We start from the raw sequence: 20,757 nt of genomic DNA on the forward strand, positions 1-20,757 counted from the left end.
CACACGACCACGAGGTGTATGCAAATCTCAGTAGGCATGCGCAACTCTGCGTTACAGCACCAATGCCCATCAAAGCTACACTTATTGTCTTCTGACATAAACAGAGATAAAAGTTACCATATCTGTTGTTATAATATAGTATTATGTAATGACACTTCAAAATAAAAATGGCACAAACCACTATGACAAAACTATGAAGTGTACAGATTTTTTTCCAAATTAATATAAACAAATATTAATTGAGTGTCCAAACCATGATGTCATACTACATCGAAGTGGGACAACAGTGTGAGTCTTGCAAAAACTCCCCATTCTGACACTGTTTCAGCCATGTATTAAAACCAGCGAAATACCAAAAGAAAAAAAACACACTAAAATCACTCATGTAAAACTGGTGAAATACAAGAGCAAGAAATGCAGAACCATGTTTTGGGTGTCTGAATGAGAAATTGACAAAATGTGCTGTCTTGCTGTGTTCGAAAAAACTAGCATTTTAAGAAATTCCTCTCCTCTGATGTCTGCTATGAGAAAATAGTACAAACGTTTCTTCGTGGAGGAGCTGTTTTGCTTTGAATTTCTTCTTTTTTTTTCATTCTCGGCATCCATCTCAGCAACTCAATCAGACCTCTACCTTTATAAAATCCAATCCTCGGATTCAAACCAAAAAAAGCTTCTCCCCCCCCCCCCCCCACACACACACACACCTTCTCTCCTTCTTCTCAGTCAGCGGGGAACTTTGTCACCTCCTTTGAAAATAACGTTGACAATATTGTCAGCCAACACAGTCCTCTCTAGTTTCCTCAATAACTCTAACTTCAATAACTTTGGGCTCACTCTGACTCTCCGCTCCTTCCGATTCAATGTCATTCTCCAGCTTACAAATCACCACTGCTGATCCACTCTGTTTCGTGACTATTGTGATCATCTCCCACTGACATCAAGCTGCATAGCACTCACCTCCCAGCTATAGTTAACTCCTCCTCGCAAGGATTCAGACCTCAAGCCATCTGGCATCAGAAAGTGCAGACACTATGGTTTACCTCCTTTCATTTCCATCCAAAACTCTCAGATATGCCAGCTTACTCAATATCTTTCACAGAACAGCCTGTGGGATCCCAACCACTCAGTCCAAGCATGAAATGCAACTGTGCCAGCACCACAGTGAAGACATCAACATGGGAGGTCTCCACAAACAAGCTAGACTTTCAATTTATTTCTGTTACTTTATTTAGAGAGATTTCCATGTGCAGACGGGCTGTGGCTATGTAAAGAATAAAGCACCATCCTCGACATGCTAAATAGAACAGAATAAAATGCATCTTAGCAAGGTCTTTTTTTCTAGTTTGCTTTGTTTGAAAAAAAAAAAAAAACATGTTAATTTGAAATGTTAACCATTTTAGTTTAGTGTGGTGTTTGCAGGCTAACATTTGCTAATTAGAACAAAACATAAAGTTAAACTGAGGTTGATGGCAATATCCTTTGTTTTTGGAGGTAATTGGATGTTTGCATCATGGAGAGTAAAAACCAAAAAAGACAATATTCACAGTCCCCAGAGGATGAGTCTCAAACTGACTTTGGTGATCTAAAACTGACTTCTCTGTAGCACGACCATGAGGTTCACATCTGTGGTTTTGATTGAAATGTTTCGACAAGTATTGTATGGATTGCCATGACAGATGGACTGTAATAACTTTTCCACCTAGCACCAGCATGTTATGATATTAAGGTTTTATGTTAATTTGTATTGCGTTATATCAGTCAGGACCAAAGTGGACAATGTCACTAGTGTGACTAAAAAGCAAATGCATAACATTGCTGCAAGAGCATTAATTGTAATATTTCTCTACAACGCTTAAAACATGTATAACATGTTGAAAAAAGAAACGACTGCTTAAAAGTGTGTTGGTTAAAACATGTTTTGGTCCTCACTATGTAGCAAGTACAAACACACCAAACACAGAGTGAGGCATTTTTGGAGAGCGAGGATGTTTAAGGGCCCTTTTTGAGGGGTAAAGACTTAGTTGAGGTTCAGCTTAAACTAAGGTTGGGTTAGGATTAGGGTTATCATTTAGTAGAGGGCATAGGGTAAGGGACTCATTGTGTCAATGAGGGTCCCTACAAAGATATAAGCTTAAGACTTTGTGTGTGTGTGCGTGTGTGTGTGTGCATGTGTGCAGTGTAAAACTCACAGGAAGAGATTCTCCATTATTTCATGGTAGTCCTCTCTGTCGCTGTCTGGCAGGAAACAGGCAGCAAACACGATGATGGCATTCACTCCGTTGCCATAGTAGCCTTGATAAAAACATACAAATAAAAGCAATGAGTTAACTTGACCTTGTTTTATTGATGGTGAGAGCTTAGCCTTAATTAGCATAGTTTTCATAATTTAATTGCTCCCTCATTTTCCTCTTTTTTTTTTTTTGTTCAATTTATCCGCCAATCTGTGTCTTTTGTCTGGCTGTCTCTCTGTCCTGTTTGCTCTCACTACTTTTCCGATTAATGCAATTTCCTTTTATTCACCGACCCATTCATCACAAGATCTGGTGTCACTTAGACAGAGAGTCTTTTATCTAAATGACAGAGCTTGTGTTATTTTCAGTGACAGACGTCTCTGTTTCCATGGGGCGGCTGTGTTTCACCTAAGCCCCCAGCACAGTGGGAATAAAATGCACTACCTGATGTGGTTAGGGGTCAGATTTCCACCAATAATGGTAATATGGTCAGTGCTTATCAAGGTGCACGCTCATGGTCATGGGGTTTTAGAGGGCCCTTCAGGGGGGAAAGAGAGATGAGGCCCCTGTGAAACCAATATGGTGTGACTTAGTGTTGAGTCTCAATTTAGACCCTGGGACCACAGAAGTCTTAATGAATGACAAATTAGAGAAAATAAACAATAGAAACTGTTTAAGTAGGGTTTGGGTGACTGAGAAAAGCTTCAGTGCATCCTGGATTAGTCTCTGGAATTTAATTTGAGAAAAAAAACACCACTCTTCTAAGAAATATTCCCTCTGGTGTTTTTTTAAAAAGCTGAAATGACTGATATTTTCACAGACTTTCTTTTTCATTTAAGCTCATCCACAGAGGATTTGCAGTCTTTATTTGTCTTGTGTGATAGTTAAGTGAATGTCTTTCAGTTTTAAACCTTCTTAGATTTAGGAAAATTTTGATGTCATTTTTTTCACTATTTTAAGACATTTTATAGACTCATTGATAAGTGAAGAAAGCTTCGGGCAGACTGATTGAAAATGAAAATAATAGCTAGTTGCAGTCCTACGGTTTTAATTAATACACATTCACATCACTTTCATTCAAAAAACATTCAGTGACGTCCTGTATGGAAGCAACTGCACCAGTTTCTCCACTTATTTATTTGTGTTTTTCCACTAATTTGTCACTTGTTTATACACACTAGAGAGTTGTTTTGGACAGCAGCAGCCACCCATCGGCAAACACACAGGGTGTATTTTGTCAAGTGGCCACTTAGCCAATTTTCAGCTTGAATCCTATTGTTCTAATGTGCAGAAAACGTGTGAAAATTTCCAGCGTGTTTTGTTTGTGGAGCGTTCCCTCTCAGACGGCGACTGGTTGATGTAACATTCATCAACTGGCTTCGACTGCACACTGTGTCCGTGCCTTTGTTAAAAGTTTCTGGGATGAAATTAACAGACATAAAAACTACAAACAAACAGGAAGAGCTTAAAAACTATGAGATCTCCCTCATAGGGAAACTTTTTTGGAATTCACAATTAGATTATATAAACTAGCACAAAGCACGGATACATCCTTTTATATTCTGTTTTCCAAACAAGATCAAAGAAATTCAATTTAAAATCTTGTGGTGTAACACATGGGCCTCATTCACAAACCTGCATATGCACAAGTCTGTGCTCAAATCACACCTAGGAACCTTTTTGTTAATATCTGGGATTCATAAATATTTTCTCACTTGAATTCGTACTTTGCGAACAAATTAAGAACTGCCTCAGATTACGATAAAATGATAAAAGCCCCTCCTCATAAGTGTTTTGGAGAGACGTAGAGAGGTTTATTTAAAAAGACAGGGATCTACAACAATTACTTCGAGAGATATTATCACAAAATTTGAATGTAATAATAAACCTTTGAGTTACATGACAAGTCTTACACTTGTAATTGGTAAAGTTCACATACTGAAGGAAAGATTCAGTTAGTCCCTCTCAAACCCTTAAGATATTTTTGGCTAATTTCAATTGTGCATAGATACATTAACTTTTGACAGACAAAAAAGGTCAGTGTGCATTGTTATATTTGGAATAATTATTTTCTAATAATATATTTTTTTAATACATAATTAAATTGATTTACCTTTTCATATTCATTTGATCGATATCTACCTTTTTACTCACTGGAATATTAATATGCATGCACTTGACCTGCTGTATGTCTGTTGACAATGTTTAATAGAGAGAGAGAGATAAACAAAGATGCCGTATTTCTTCTTTTTTTTCGGCTGGCCCTCCTCCAAGGTAAGTTGAGGCAGATCCAAAATGAGACATCATTCTCAGCTCAGAAACAATAGCCGACTGTGATACAGTTCACCAGAGATTAAGACTTTAACAATATGCTGTTACTTCTGGAATCAGATATTTAGGCCTGCTGTAAACTGAAAAGCTAAACTGAAAAATGTTTACTGTTGGACAATTGAGTCCCCATATTAATTCTAGCTGCTGTCAATTCCAGACATTTTTAATGAAACTGGTTGTTTGCTTCTGTTACTTTGTGGCAGCGTAACTGACGTGATTAATAGTACACAAAAGTTGCAATAATTAATGAGTATTGTTGGAAATATTAGAGGAGAGGTTCACATTCTTTCACTCTTTGTTTTAAAACTACATTCTCATGCCCATAGCTGCATTACTACAGTTTTTGGTAAGTGTAATTGTTCTGTCCATTCTGATCAAGAACACATCCTTTTCTAAAATAATTTACTCAGTCTTCATTCACTGCTTAATATATCAAATTATGTTGAAACTGGTTGTGGTGATTTCCATAATAATGGTAGTGTTCCATAAAAATATATGGATATGAAAATACATAAAACTGTGTTTTATTCTATGCAAAACCCTGCATTATTAATTAACCGGATACTTTATGATAAATTAGACTGTTATATTCATCATGTTACCATGTTACCTGAAAGACAAAGATCTGGGGCAAAAATGTGCATGGTAACACTACAGGCAATTTATTACCACTTTGATCAACTACGAGCGTTTCCCCCATCCCTAGTGGTAATTACGCCTTCACATATGAGCAAGTGAGTGTTGTTTTCAGACAGACCTGAGGAAAAAAAAGATGACCTATCCTTCAACCTGACAGTGAGCACAATAGTGATTTCCTCAAAAGGAGCTTTTGTCCTCTTTTAATCTGTATTTGCATGCTTCCTCTTGGCAGATTAATAGTTAATCATAAAATATCTCTCCATTGTTATGCTAATGACAGTCAGCTGTATGTGTCTACAAAAACCAGGATCCTCCAGCAGACTAATGTCTTTAAAAAATGTCTAAGGGATGTAAAGTGCTAGATGTCTAATAACTTTTTACAATTCAATGAGAAAGAATTGAAATAATACTATTTGGGCCACTAGTGATATATTTCCTAACCAAGCACCTTTAGTGAAATCCAGTTTAACTTTAAACAATCATATCAATAATGTAGTTTAGTCCTAACTATTGTGGTTTACTCTTTACCTGCCTGAACAACAAAGCATGTTCATGCATTATTTTGTATAATTTGTGCAACACTTTGTAATACTATTTTTGAAAGGTTCTATATAAATATATCATCATCATCACCAACATTATTGTCATTATTATTATTATTATTAAAAAGTGTATATATGAAAATAAAAATAATTTACCTCTGCAAATACAGATCATGTTGAGGATGAACATAACATTCATAGTTATAATGCAAATATGGCTTTCTAATAATCACCTCCGTGGGAGATGACCCTCATGTAGGGCTCGATGATCTTCATGTTGATGCGGTGCTCCTGATCCCCAATGAGTACGGTCCTCCACAGTTTGCCGTCCTGACGCTCCTCCTCAGCGCTGTATGTCGGGATTGGATTGTAAGGCTCACTTGTCCCACTTCTATTGGCTGCATTGGGGTCTGACATGAGAACGGACCAGTAGTGTGTTATTGGCACAGGTGTTATTAACATCATTAGCGATGGTTCTGTTGTGTGCAAGTGTCCCACTGAACCATGACAGTGTGACATTTAACCAGCATGAGAAATACCAAGACCCTGACACTGGAGCAGCTAAATGGAATTATTCATCATTTACACCTGCTGACATGTGCAAATGTCTTCAGTCGAAAAAAGATTTAAATTCATGGTAGACCTAGGTGGTTAAGAGAATTACACCATAAAACATAATGAGTAATAACAAAAACTTGACAAAAAAGTGACAGTTCGGCCCCAAATCAAAAATACATATTTTTCCTCTCACCTGTAGTGTTACTTGGTGTCATTTGCAGTGTTTGAGTGATATATTATAACTAGATGGCACTCAGCTTGTGGTGCATAAAGCACCAAAAAATGCATCTGAAAAACTCAGAAACAGAAATGTGGTAAACTCAACAAACATTTCTGTCTGGTTTTTCTCAAATATTTTTTGAAGTCCCATGTAGTTTCATTATATTCAGACATCTCTACGGCTGATATCTCCAACGCTCGGCCACTCACATGAAAACAATCTAGACTGATAAATAGCACTACAGGTAGTAGTAAAATTACGTGGGTATTTTTTGGGCTGTACTGTCCCTTTAAAACAATTGTAACAGCATAAAAAATATATTTTTCAGTAGGAATTACATTATAGTTACATTTAAAAGAAGATGCATTGTTTTTATTCTGAATGACCCACCTTCCCAGTCCATTTCATGGTCCGTGTAGTCGAGGTAATCCCCCTCATCAGGGGTGTCGAGGTCGTCCACATTAATGTCGAGATCGTCTGGTGTCTCCCCCAAGTCATCCTCGCTCTGGTCCAGTGACAGGCTGATGCGAGGGGCAGATAGTTTTTTCCTTTGTGTGGGACCTCCTTGCAGGGGTAGAGAGGTAGGAGGGACTACAACAAAACAGAACAAAAAACAGTGATTTTTGGATCATCGCCGCATTTAAGATATCATAAACAATTTCACTTCTTTTGCAATAATTGTGGGTTTGATTTGTGTGTTGGCTGACTCACCTGGTCTGCCTTCGCCCCCCTCAGAGTTCATTTTATTCTCTGATGCCAGGTCCATCCCCAGGAGGACCTTTAGAAGATAATTACAGCTATGAAATGGCCTCTTATGATACGACAACAAACCTAGACAGTATCCAGACTGCTGTATAATGAATCACATGGGAGCATGATTTTTTTTCTGTGAGAAAGACAAGTTGTTAAGATTGCAGTTTACGCCAAACTTTAACCTACCAGCAGTTGAGTGTAACTAAATACATTAGTTCAAGTACTGTACTTAGAGACAGACTTGAAGCACTTTGAGTATTTTCATTTCATGCTTCACTTCATACTTGTAGTCCACTTTCACTGTAGTCACTTTCATTTTAGAAGGAATATATGTACATTTTTATTTTACTACATGTATTTAAAAGTTTTGGTTGCAAGTTATTTTATGGACTAACATGTTTCACATTAAAGAAATAAATGTATACATTCTGATCCAATAATAATAATAATTACAATTTGTAAGTACATTTTGCTTACAATAAATACCTTTCATTGCATGACTTTTACTTGTGTTAGAGCATTTTTATACTACAGCAATACTACTTTTACGTCACAGATCTGGATAGTTCCTTCAACCCCCTCCCCAAAAAATGTATTGTTTGGACCAAAATGTAGATCAGGAATCTTATATTTCATATGATAAATGGCAAATATAAGCTCAATACAGGTTTCTATATCTGACTGGGTTTGAGGAAATGAAGACACAGTGTCATCATTATCTACAGTTTGTCCACCAGAGAGCAGTGGCAACTTTAACTGTATAATGTGCTGCGTGCATGTGCATGCATCTTGATCACAATCCCTTAATAACAATTCTGGGAGATCTGTATCAACATTGCTGTTTATGTTAATGTTCATGCTGAACAATTACCATCTGCCAATATGTCCAGTAAGATAATATCAGTATTGGCCTTAAAAGAAAAAAGCACAATGTCTGGCTATACCAGAAAGCTTTATTACAAGGAGCCTCCAAACAACAGGCATGTGTTAAAGGGACAGCCCACCCACAAATCAACAATACATATACATGTATACATTATACATATCTTAAATGCTGTGCTATTAATCAGTCTTGATTGTTTTGGTGTGAGTTGCCAAATGCTGGCGATATTAGCCGTTGAGGTGTCTGTCTTGTATAATGGAACTAGATGGCACTCGGCTTATGGTGCTCAAAGTGCTAAAAAAGTAAATTTGAAAACTCAACAGCAATGTTTCTTTCCAGAAATCATGACCGGGTTACTCAAGATAATCCACAGACCTTGTTGTAAGCAGTTTTATAGGAACATTATTTTATTACCAAACTACACCCATCAACTGTATCACTGTGCAAAGGGAAGTGTGCATCTACTCATGGAAAAGAGGCTTGTGCTCGAGACATCGCAAGATGTAAACATCATTGGCGTCCCTCCAATGTTAGCTAGCTCAGTGGTGCTAGGTGAGCTCGCAGTAGATGCGCACTTCCTTCTGCAGAGGGATGTTTGGCAGGTGTAGTGGGGCAGAAAGAAAATAGTTCCTGCATAAACCTGTTCACAACAAGGTCTGTGGATTATCTTGATAAACTGGGTCATGATTTCTGGAAAGAGACATTGCTGTGCAGTGTTTCAAATGTATTTTTGGCACTTTAAGCACCACAAGCTCAAAGTACCATGTAGTTCCATTTTATTGGAGAGAAGGCAGAAATCTCGACAGCTGATGTCTTCAACGCTGTGCAGCTCACACTAAAACAATCTAGATTGTTAAGTAGCACCACAGGTAAGAGAGAAACGTATATTTTTGATTTGGGGGTTAACTGCCCCCTTTAACACATGGTGTATTGATTTTACTGATCAGATTTGCACAGTTATCAGAGAACAGAGGAAGTAAATATGAGCAGTAAGATGCTGAGGGGGGAAAGGAGGGGGAGGGATGAAAAATAGAAATATTTTGAGGTTAAAGGTCACCATTCCCCCGTGAATAATCCCTCCATTCAAACTGGAGGAGGGGGAGGATGCTCAGGGGTGGCAGGAGGGGGGAGGAACAGGGCTTGTTACATCATGACAAGCTCATTCCCCCTCCTCGCTGTCTCTTCCTAGTGCTGATTCAAATCGAATGACTGCACGCTCGCATGAGCACAGATTGGGCAGAGATGCAAATTCACAGTGAGTCACGTGTGCTTATTCACATGAAAAAGAAACATCCTCGTTCCTACTCCGAAGACTCTGCCTGGAACAAGGAAGATGTGATTATATTAACAGCTGCAAAAAAAAAAAAAAAAAACGCTGGATGGTTGACTCCTGTACAGTTGACATCATGCTGATTCACAGAAACATGTACAGTATGAGCACACACAGATAACAAAAAAACACGCTCCTACAATGCAGAATAACAAAATAGGCATCAGCTGTAATGCGCACCCTCCATGGAGGATGCTGAGCCGCTTCAGATCCACTTCCACTGCACAGAAGCACAGTGCTGATGACAGCAGCCCCTCCCTCACTCTTGCTTCCTGTCTGCTGGCTGTGAGAGAAAAAAAATACAAGAACATATCCCTCTCTCTCTCTTCTTTTTATCATCACAGAATAAAAGCCATCTACTCACCACTGCTGGGGCTCGGGAATCTCTGTCTTTTAGTGTCTCAGAGCATGGATCTACTTCCAAGTTCCCTGCCTATTTCCTTTTCTCCCAGCCTCTCGATGGAGATGCTCAGCTTACAAACAGCTCACAGCTTCCACCATTTTGTGATCACATGATCTGGGCCATTACCAAATAAGGGCGATCACCTGCTATAACAGCTCGCTGCACAGCAGCTTCCTCAGGCAGTGCAACTGAATGGAGATATAGGAGGAGTTGTGTTTGTGTGTCATTATTATCCATAAACTCTGCGTGTATGTGTAGGCGCCGTCGTGTTATTATCATTACCCGCGAGGAGTGTGGGACTGCTGTTAATGCCCATACTGTGCAGCTACAACATTTTATTAGCCCTCAGGGTAAAGAAAAAAGCAATAACAATCAGGAAAGAGAACGTTGCCAGCTTCATTAGCTGATAATATTCACACACTTTACCACATGCTGGGAAGAAAACAGTGACGGATCCAAAGCAAATATCTGATGCGTACCATGTCCTCTGTCTACAAGGAAACTTCAAATGTGTCCTTTTGTATTCTGCATTAGCACTGAACTTTTCAACCCTTAAACAAGCAAACTAGAGTAAAGCCACAAAGCAGCTAAAATCAATAGTACCTAGACAGTCTCTCCTTCTGTGTGGAAACAGGCATTGTTGTCCCCACAGGTCTAACCCCGCTCAGTGACTCTTTTCACTTACCACTTCAGCCCCAACAGGAAGACAGAGACCAGCCTGTCAGACCTTTGCACATTGGTAACCATTGTTTAGTACAAAGGTTGTTACCTTCACACACCAATCACTGTGACCACGCCTCGGCTCCGGCACAGAATGGACATGTCCTAAAACAGTTTCTGGTTAATCAGTGCCACACAGCTGCTGTCATATATCATGAAGTGCAAGTTCTTTTCACATATACACATTTTTTTAATGAATAAAGTTCTGTGCAAAGTTACAAGAAAGAGACGGACTGATGCATAATCCTGTTAGCTAAAAACACAAATTAGGGACTGTTAGTTCCCTTATAGGGGTGGGGGGTTACAAAATCAGGGAGGCACGTCAAATATTTTTTTAAGCAGTGGGGACAGACTTGAGTTTTTACTTTGGCTTGGGGAAGACATAACTTTAAACTGAATTGTTGTATATTTTGTTTAAATACAATTTGAACCCCAAAACCTTCTGGCAGATTTTAAAGTCAATTTCAATTCGATTCAATTTCAATGTTTTATCTGCAGGGACATTTTTACATGCGCTGCCAAAACACATTTCAAATTAAAATACAAAGATTATTTATAGCAATATCATTATATTAAATTATACATACACCATTTCTCATAGCCAAAATAGTCAAATTTACTAATTTATGCCGGTCCATCAACACATCATTTTTGAGATGTACTTGCAGTTTGCTTAAGAAAGTAGCTGTTTTAATTGGTGGTTACTCTCAGTCCTGTGCTGTTTGCTCATTGCAGTGGTTCCAATATTACCGACATTTTTCATGAATACAAAAAAAGGTTATTAATGGTGGAGGGAGGGTCGAGCAATATCTTTCTAACACACACACACACACACACACACACATTTACATAAATACAAGTGAAGGCATAGTGGTTCCCGGTAGGCTATTCTTTTACTTCCTCCTCCTGGAGCTGTAAGGCAGGGTGGGGTGCATTCTTAGTCTAAGAGTTTGTCTAACCCGTTTGATACTATTTACCCATTGTCTATAAACAAACCCTCTGTACCAGCTCAATTAACAGGTATTGCAGCTGCCCTCTCCTCTTCTGTAGCAATAGCAACTATGCTTTTTTACCACTTACTGGAAATTTTACAACAGTGCTGAGAAAAATGTCCTTTTCCTGACACTTTCTTATTGTCTCTCTTTCATGCCTTTGAATAACAGTCAGCACACAACAGATAAAATGCCCATAAAAGCGCTGTCTGTGACTGTATAACAAAAATCTGTCCTCCCAAAGGTGAAAGCACAGCTTTGGCCTGCAACCTCCTTATTCCAGGTTGAACTTTGCAAGGTTGTCTCTGAAAAGTGTGTCTTTGACGGCTTTAAAGACGACCCGAATGTTCTCTGTGTCTGTGGCGCAGGTGTTGTGTTTGTAAAGGGGTTTGGGGTGCCCTCTGTGATGCTCCTTGTACATTTGGAAGATGAACTTTTTTGCAGCTTCAGCGTCACACTGAGGGCCTGTGGGCGAGAGTGATTCAAATCAGGGAGTTTTTAGAGGAACTTAAACATGAGATCATTTAAGACAAAGGCTTTGTCTGAAATCACTGCATTGTTCTCTTTTTCACTTTTCTTAATGTAATAATCACTCTTTAGTTTACTCTATAGTGAGCAATAAATTGAGATTTCAGACAATTATTGGCAGAAAGCAGTACGCATGCTCATGGGCAATGCGTTTTTTCATCCCATGATAAGATTTCACATTCAGAATTAATGTTGTAAATAAGAATTATTTTTTAATGATTAATCTCCTGATTATCGGTAAATTAATTATTCATTTACAAAATGTCAGTGGTTGTGGAAGTAGTCAGATCTTTTACCAAGGAAAAAAAACAAACAAAAAACAACTGCCACTACTAAAATATTCTTTTACAGGTTTAAAGTCCTTTAAAATGTTACTTCAAGGGATAGTTCATAACTGTGATCAGACTGTGATTTCCAACGGGAAACTAAAGCCATCATATTGCTCTATTCAAAGCAGAGGAAGACCAGCAGCCCCCATGTTGAGAGCCAAAATTATCCATTGTCTATGGAGTACGTACTGTTGCATGTAGTACAATCGGTACATATTTGGGATTTGGCACATGTTCTATGTTAAAAAAAAAAGAAAAAAGGAAATAATGAATAAATAAACAAATAAAATATGTAACCAAATATTTTGAAATTGTACAATGCAACATCAGAAAAAAGATGCATCAAATGCTACTTCCCATATCTTTGCATTTTTAAAACTTTTAAAAGATTGATTTAAGACATTTTAATACCAATTAAGGCCTTATTTTTAAATTATAAATTCAATGCATTTTAAGACTTTTTAAGGATCTGCAGGAACCCTAAGAAAAGTGCTATGTCAAAAGAAAAAAATTTCGTAGTTAAGTACAGTACTTGAAAAACAAATAGCTGCTTCCTATTTGGTTTTTTTTGTCTGGCCAACATTTCAAAACACAAAGATTAAGGTTTAGTGACCAAACATGTAGCAGCAAATCATCACAACAGCTAACAGAACTAATTATTTCTTTAATTTTCTGTCCATGGAAATCAATTCATCGTCTCAGCTCTCCTCGGACACTTAAATAAAAGTGGTAAAAAGTAAATACAGTGCACAAACTATTAAATAATGATTTTGTGTGCAGCTATTAATGCTGTTTTAACACTACGAGCAGCAAAAGAGATTGCACGCTTTACCGGTGAAGGCGGGGAAGTAGGTTGCCAAATGTGAGTGTAGGATTTTCTCCTCTAGCAAGTCTGTTTTGTTCAGGAAGAGGATGGTGGAGGACTCTTGGAACCAAGCATAAGAAAGGATGGTCTTGAACAAGGCGAGGCTCTCTTTTAGTCGATTCTACAAGAGAAGGTCAGAAAAGACTCAGACAGAAGACTTGTGTGGAAATAGGTGTTTTAAAAGCTGGAGGACGTATGTAGCTGTTGCACAAGAAATCAAGAATCAAATCCTAATTTTGAGGAAGTACAGACTGAGAGGTTTTTGACCTTACATCACTCTCATTCTCGTAAAGGACTTGATCGTACTCGCTGAGGGCCGCCAGAAATATGATGGAGGTGACATTCTCAAAACAGTGGATCCATTTCTTTCTCTCTGAACGCTGACCGCCCACATCCACCATCCTACAGACATATGACCATTGATGAAGTAAAATATACAAGTTCCCAGATTGTTAAAGCAATCATTTGTTAATTTGAGAAATGGAAAGAATTGATTTCTTGCCGAGAGTTAGAAGAAAAGATGCTAAATACGAAGCTAGAGCTTAGCTTAATGTAAATATTGGAAATGGGGGAACAGCTAGCATTGCTCTCTAAAGCTCACTTACCATTATGCTATATCTATTTTTTTTCAAATCACACACAAACAGAAATGTAAAACCAACTTGCAGTTTAATAGGGTACATAGTACCTCCACAAATCTTGACATTTTTCTTGTGTTTATGTATCAATAAATAAAGAACATATTGTGTTAAATAGTGAGGTTTAAACTTTTTTTTACTTAACTCTGAACAGAGCCAGGCTAGCCATTTCTCAGTTTCAAATCCTCATGCTAAGCTAAAGCTGATCGCTGGCTTCATATTTGGCGTACAGACATGAGATTGGTTTAAATCTCATCATCAAATCATTACATTTGTTATAACAAAAAAACAGTTTCACCAAAATCCACAAATTTTGTCAGTTAAGTTTCAAAACATCATTAGAAACCTAAAAGATTTATGGATAAAAAACAAATCAGGTATAGAATTCTTCTGTTGTTTTAGTCTGCAAACCTGTCAAAAGTTCAACTTTTCTTTTTTTTTTTCATGGCAGGTAATAAAGAGCAAAATACTCTACCTGAAGATAACTTTTGAGAGGTTAAAGGGGTACTCTATGATGCCTGTAGTAGGAACCCTGACCCTCAAGATGTCCTGCAGGGTGGGGATGTATAACTGCGCTGTGACTCTGTCCAAGTTGCTCAGGTAACTGAAAAGTTAACAATGCATCAAGTTTATTAACCTGACCAGATAAAAGGGAACATCATGCAGAGATCTGCGCTCATTCTAAGCATATTAATCTTTTAGTTTTATCTGTATGAATCCACATTCTTAGATTTGAGTTGATGAATGCAAAATGAAGGCCTGCTAGAGGAGCCTTGGGTTTGTGTAAATGATATACAATATATGAAAGTCTTACTATTTGGCAGAGTCAGATAACTGGAATTCCCTCCTGCGGTCGTAGCACCTTTGAACACCGTGGTCATTCCACACTCGCCTAATGGCGTCCACCTGCCAAGCCTCCAAAGTGGACACCTGGTCTGCCTGCACTTGGCTCAGTTTCTGTGCGTGGCTCTGAGACACACACAAACACACAAACACACACACACACAAGACATCCACAGGGGATTTTACTAAATACAAACTTTCAGTTTTTGACTGACCTATTAATAGACCATTAGGAGGATGAGAACTGCAGCTGAACTCCGTCTAAAACTCGTGGATTCTGTGTAAAGTGACATAGACTCTGATGGGGTAAAAGTGGTTTAGAGAGCCTCATTTTAGTGGTGTGGCTCTTGAGATGGTAATGTCAGTTAATCAACTGGTTTATCCGCCACTGTCGTCCAGACTGAACCATCTCAACAACTATTGAATGAACTGCCATGAAATTTTGTACAGGCATTAATTGTCCCCAGACTATTAATTCTAATGACTGGTGTTGATTGCCTGACTCTTCCACCATGAGTTTGATATTTGTCGTTTTGAGAGAGATGTCTTCATTGTTCCTTCGATATCGTCATCAGGTCAAAATGTTAATGGTAGTTACCTGCATATTTAATGACATGACAACATGTCAAACTATGATGGTGAACATGTTAAAAATATCCTGCTAAACCTCAGTTTGATGGCATTGTCATTGTGAGAATGTTGGCACGATGTTGTTGGCTTAAAGCACAGACTCACACAGTTGCTAATGTGGCTGAAACTTGTTAGACTTGCTAAATGGCAGAGGTGAAGACGTGAGTCAAACTCGAGTCTCAAATATGGCGACTTTAGACTTGACAAAATCCAAAAAAGCCTGCAACTCAACTTAGACTTCACACCAAAGATTTGTGATTTCACTTGGACTCGTGTCTTTTGACATAAAAATACTTGAATTCCCCGAAGCCACTTAATGATTAAGTTCAGTCTTGTGTGTTTTAACATATACACATTTTAAAAAGAATTCATGACTTTTGTAAATTTCAGATATTATTGCACTGTTGTTAAAATGGCATTACACGTGGCAAAGGGCACATCATGACTCGAAACTCAAAGTTTAGGACTTGGCACTTGACAGTTTTTGACTTGTGGTTTGACTTGGGATTTGCCCATCTTAATTTGGGACTTGAAACTTTCTTGAAAGCTCCAAGACAATGACTTGTTGAGGACTTGAAACTCAAAGTGTAGAACTTCACACTCGTCAGTCTTGACTTTGGGCTTAAGACTTATTTTTGACTTGCAAAACAATGACTCATTCACACCTCTGTCAACCAGTATTACAATACTACATAAAACACTGTCTTTTTTAAAAACGCGGCAAAGTTTCTTACAATATTCTGGTCATCGATGTAGTCGATCTGTAAAGTCCTCATGGCGTTGATCAGTGCCTGGATGGCTGTGACGATGTTCTGAAACACTAGCCGAGCGAAACCTTTCCTTTCAGCATCACTGTACCCACTGCCATGGATGATCCTCATCTGTTTGATGAAAGTGCTCTTCCCACTTTCACCAGTCCCTAGGCAAATGAGATGAATGAGACCGAAGGATGAAAAATGGAATATGATCAAAGCAATACTAGAAATAGGCCAAGCACTAAAAAAAAAAAAAAATCATCTGAACATCAATCAGTTGTGGCTAAACTGGATTTTGGCGACAAAACAACAACAGAAAAGGCTTTATTCTTAAGAATGCAAGACCATTGTCAGAAGTTAACGTCTCTCACGTTCTTCCAAGCTACAGTGGATGGATATATGCTTGGATATAACAGAAAATAGTGATGTTTAAAACATAGCACACCATAAAATAATAGCATACACGTGGACACTTCTTTTAATTGAATTTCCATCTATTTGCATTACATAAGCGTCTTAAAAATAGATTAAAAAAACCCCAAAACAATCAAGTCAAACCATAAAAACAGACCAGACAGACCAAGATTTAAAACAAAAAAGAACAGCACGCAATATAAATGAATAAAAAGGTAGACTGAAGGTTTGAGTTCGATCACTGCAAGTCAATCAACAGCCATGTGCCCTTGAGTGAAACAGCTTCCTGCTGTCTGGTTGTAAATTACTCTCGATAGTAGTGTCAGCTAAGCACCTAAAATGCCCAAAAATGTTAACCATTACACTGACCTTCACAGGAGGAGATTCCATTCTCCAAACTCAAGTTGAAGTTTAAAGCAGCACTGACCTTTAAACAAAGTCCTTCATGTCTAATGCATTGTTTCCAACATACCCGACAGTCAAGCTTCTGTAAGTTGGGTTGTTTTGATAATTGTGGGTAAAAAAAAAAAAACAGGGCTCGTGTAAAGCTGTGCTATATGTCACACAGCTGGTGTTTGCTTATCATTATGGTTGTCAAAATGTGGCTCTACACCATGTGACACATTTATTCTCTTTTTACATTCTGCATCTCTGTTCTTATATTTTGGCATATGCACAATACAGACGAGACCACCGTGCATGTATGTATTGTGCTGACCTGGCATGGCTTTTGCAATGAAGCATTATTAATATCTTGTGAGCAAAAACGTCCTCACCAAACAACAGCACCTAAAGCACAGATTCACCAACTATTTGAAGAATGCAAAAGGTAACGTGTTAACTACTTTAAAAGTCAGTGCAATCAAAAACAAATATCAGAGCCTTGCTACCTATCGATCCAGACACTTGTGTATTTGCTGAGTTTATCAGCTCAACATAATGAACTGGAGCTCTGCGGCACCTGACCTGAATTCAGTCAACCACTTTGGCCCAGAATTGAATAACTCCAAAACGTTTGGATGGACTATTGTCCCAAGAGGTGACATTTTTGGTTTTGGTGAATTGTCTAAACAAATATTCTAATATAATTACATCTTCTATAGTTGTTGGTGGCGTTCAGAGGATGAATCCTGATGATTTTGGTCATCAGCCTTTTCCTGTCAACATGAGGTTGACACTTTTGGTTTTGAGCAAAATGTCTCAAAACAACTGGACGGCTTGCCATAAAATTTGGTAAGAACAATTATGTATTTCTCAGAATTTTGCAATAAAATTGTTGATAACAATCCCTCAGATAGCAGCATGCACTTCAAAACTCCTAAAAAGGCTCGAGGAGCTACAAATACCGGCCTGGATGAAGATAAAACCAGCAAATCCTGAATCTCTCAATCCAGAAAGGAGACAGGACAGACAACATCTCTGTTGTCAACAGCTGTTCTTTGTGTTTAGTGCTAAAAGTGAGCCTAAGTGAAACTGAAACATCCAGGTCCTGTTCTAGAAGTAAGGAAACCTCTTTCAAAATCTCAATGACCTTTTGTAACTACCCTAATAACTAAAACTACAGCCTTGAAACGGAGGCTTAAGAAACAGCATACAGGTTTCTTCGCTTCAATGAATGTCTCGATAAGGATGGTATTTTTTTGCAAAAATCAAATATGAATCGCTTTCCATTTTCCTCAGAACCCAGCAACTACCAGCATCAAAGGGCACACTGCATTTTGTTTTCCACACTTATTTTGGTTGTTCCACCATTGCCGCTAAAGGGGATAGGAACCGTAATGAATCCTCTGGTAACTGGGGATGAATAACAAGAGCTTGTTGGAAAAATAAAAGCGCTATCCTCTTCTTATTTTCTGGAAGACTGGACTCAGAGGCAGACAGAATTACAAAGTCCAAACAAAGCTTACGGGGAACTAATCTAAATGCCAATGATGCCATTATTCTATACATTGTGCAATCAACATTTACTTTATAATGATAATTTAGAGCGAATAAGTTGCACATCACCACTTTAGTTCAAAACACAGTTGTAAAATTTCCCAATTTTGAAAAAAGGTAGGTACAATTCTTAAAAATAAACAATGTAAATTTTGTTATTAAACTTTTTTAAAAAGTTGCCAATCTCTATTTTTTTAACTCTTACATACATAGATGACTTCTAAAATCCAATATATCTTATATTAACTACAGTACACAACATTTTATTCCTACTGTAATACTTACAGTGACTACTTCATGAATCATTATCACTGACAGTTTACATTTCCATGAATATTCCCATTGGGCAAGAGATATCTTACAGAAAAATTATATCAATATATTAAAATGTTTTTTCTGAGTTCAACTTAGACACAGCAACAACACGTTTTGAGGAAAAAATGATAGTGTTTTAAAAGTCCCTAATTTGATTTCTTTCAATGCTTTTAAATCCATTTTGAAAGAATCATTGGGGTATCAATAATCAAACTGACATTTTGGATATGTGGCTTGTACAGCAATTTGTTCCTTGGAAGGTTTTGTTGTTGTTTTTTAAATTTTGTCTTCACTTATTTTACCCCATGCTGCTGCCTAACTTGGCCAAGACGCCGATTAAAAAGAAGAGTTAAGAAAACATGATAACAGTTTTAAGTCACCTTGTGGGCAACATTTAAACGGTAATAAACTCATTTAATTGAATTTGTGACAGGTCCATTTGTGAGGTGCTCGGAAGGTGAGCACGTGGTAGTTAATTATCCCAAACATTTTTAGTCGCAGTGCGTGAACATGTGGAAGTTAATAAATAAACTCTAATGACACTCACCTAAAAGCAGCAACTTCAACTCCCGCTGAGAGTCTGATTTATCACGACGAAGCTGTTTCTCTATTTCTCGGTGTACTCGGAGTTTCTCCGCTTGTTCGGCAGGCAGGCAGCACTCCTCCATTGTTGCACGAGCCGCTGTTAGTTTAAGTGCGCCACAGTTTATCACGGGGATTACTGAAATGAATGGAAAATGATTTTTGTCGAAACTTTCAGGGGAACGTGTGTCCCGGAACAGGTGGCTGAGCGACGTTCAGCAGCCATTGTTCCCCGTGCAGGATCCGGTTCAGGTGCATTCCTCGCTCCGGAGGAGGCGGGCGGATGGATGGGCAGGTTCTGACTGACAGGAAACGCGAGTTCCGCTCCTGTGTGTCTGCTATAGGTCCAAACTCCCACGAGCCACATAATTTGAAACACCCCACAATAAGGTCAAAAACATAATGGAGGTGCAATAACTACACTAAACACCTAATGACGTGATTACACTTTAAATCCCTGGGCAAAGTGGTGTGATTTATTTGAAAAAATAAAATAAGTTAAAAAAAAAAAAACAACAACACGGGGGACAAGAAATTGTGCAACTTGGTAAAAAATAGTCCACAAATTTCAAGAAACTAGTACATTTAGGAAAAAAATATTTGGTAAAAAAAGAACATATTTACATATATTATTACATATTATATACATACTATACATATATTACATATTTAAAATTATTTTAAATACTTGTAATTTTTTTTTCAACTTTTTTACGCCTTTTTTTGAATTTCTTTTGCTAACAGCTTTTTTACCTCTTAAGTTTCTTTTTGCTTTCTTCCCATGTTTTAAAATAAATCAAGCCAATTTACCCAGGTTTCAAAGGGTTAAACAATGATTAAAAATTATTCCCCTCTGAATGTTTATTATAAATTGTTTATTTGAGTCATTATTCTCGCATTACAGCAGTTTTTATGAGGGAAATAGTGATTTGACATTTTTGGCTGTTTCTGTCATACAGACAAATCAATTGATCAAAGAATCACATTAATATTGAAAATAATTGTTAGTTGCAGCCCTTGTATACACTAGGATGTACGGTGGATAATTTCTTGTGTTTGCATGCAGAATGATAGACTTGCTGGATCTGGATTGAATAAAACCTAAAAGGGATCAATAAAGACCCTGTTTACCCTCATGCCTCATGTCATGTACTGCTGCCACATTACTTTGTGTCTGTTCTCCTTAAAAAATAAGAGTACCTTGCCGCACTATATATCCCTGTGTACAACACTAAAACTATGGATCCCTAACAGAAGTGCTGCTGCAGCCTCCAGCCAGATGGATGTATCACAGAGGAGGATTTCAGGACCAACACTG

The 20,757-nt window shown here is 37.9% G+C and overlaps 2 protein-coding genes across 5 annotated transcripts in view; both read right to left on the bottom strand.

Annotated features, from left to right (window-relative positions):
- Nucleotides 1-10,687, bottom strand: part of prune2 (prune homolog 2 with BCH domain) — a 53,997-nt gene extending 43,310 nt beyond the window's left edge. For 2 of the 4 annotated variants that reach the window (XM_042509425.1, XM_042509422.1), the window contains exons 1-5: nt 9,852-9,970; nt 7,233-7,299; nt 6,912-7,112; nt 5,977-6,153; nt 2,190-2,292 (exon numbers count right to left, since the gene is read on the bottom strand). In XM_042509425.1, coding sequence (XP_042365359.1) covers nt 2,190-2,292; nt 5,977-6,153; nt 6,912-7,112; nt 7,233-7,287 — 536 coding nt within the window. In that variant the 5' untranslated portion in view covers nt 7,288-7,299; nt 9,852-9,970. Of the gene's footprint in view, nt 1-2,189; nt 2,293-5,976; nt 6,154-6,911; nt 7,113-7,232; nt 7,300-9,851; nt 9,971-10,493; nt 10,537-10,575 lie in introns of those variants that run through there. The other 2 variants (XM_042509423.1, XM_042509424.1) reach the window with 2 other exon arrangements.
- A 124-nt stretch (nt 10,688-10,811) lies between these two features.
- LOC121959521 (guanine nucleotide-binding protein subunit alpha-14-like) lies at nt 10,812-19,724 on the bottom strand. The gene is made up of 7 exons (XM_042508867.1): nt 19,405-19,724; nt 16,170-16,354; nt 14,777-14,931; nt 14,438-14,566; nt 13,597-13,726; nt 13,292-13,445; nt 10,812-12,067 (listed from the first exon to the last, which is right to left on the bottom strand). Exons 1-7 carry the CDS (start codon nt 19,523-19,525, stop codon nt 11,877-11,879), a joined length of 1,065 nt encoding a protein of 354 aa, XP_042364801.1. The 5' UTR covers nt 19,526-19,724; the 3' UTR covers nt 10,812-11,876.
- Nucleotides 19,725-20,757: the final 1,033 nt, after the last annotated feature.

Source organism: Plectropomus leopardus, chromosome 20 (assembly GCF_008729295.1).
Source record: "Plectropomus leopardus isolate mb chromosome 20, YSFRI_Pleo_2.0, whole genome shotgun sequence".
NCBI classification, from domain to species: Eukaryota; Metazoa; Chordata; class Actinopteri; order Perciformes; family Serranidae; genus Plectropomus; species Plectropomus leopardus.

What these genes read in the sequence shown, in the direction of transcription:
- LOC121959521 (XM_042508867.1), bottom strand. Translation starts at nt 19,525, where the DNA reads ATGGAGGAGTGCTGCCTGCCTGCCGAACAAGCGGAGAAACTCCGAGTA. An exon ending in CTCTCAAAAGTTATCTTCAG is followed by an intron (nt 13,727 to 14,437) that starts GTAGAGTATTTT and finishes ATATGTCTGTAG; the next exon opens with GATGGTGGATGTGGGCGGTC. An exon ending in CTACTTCCCCGCCTTCACCG is followed by an intron (nt 12,068 to 13,291) that starts GTAAAGCGTGCA and finishes TCTCGCCCACAG; the next exon opens with GCCCTCAGTGTGACGCTGAA.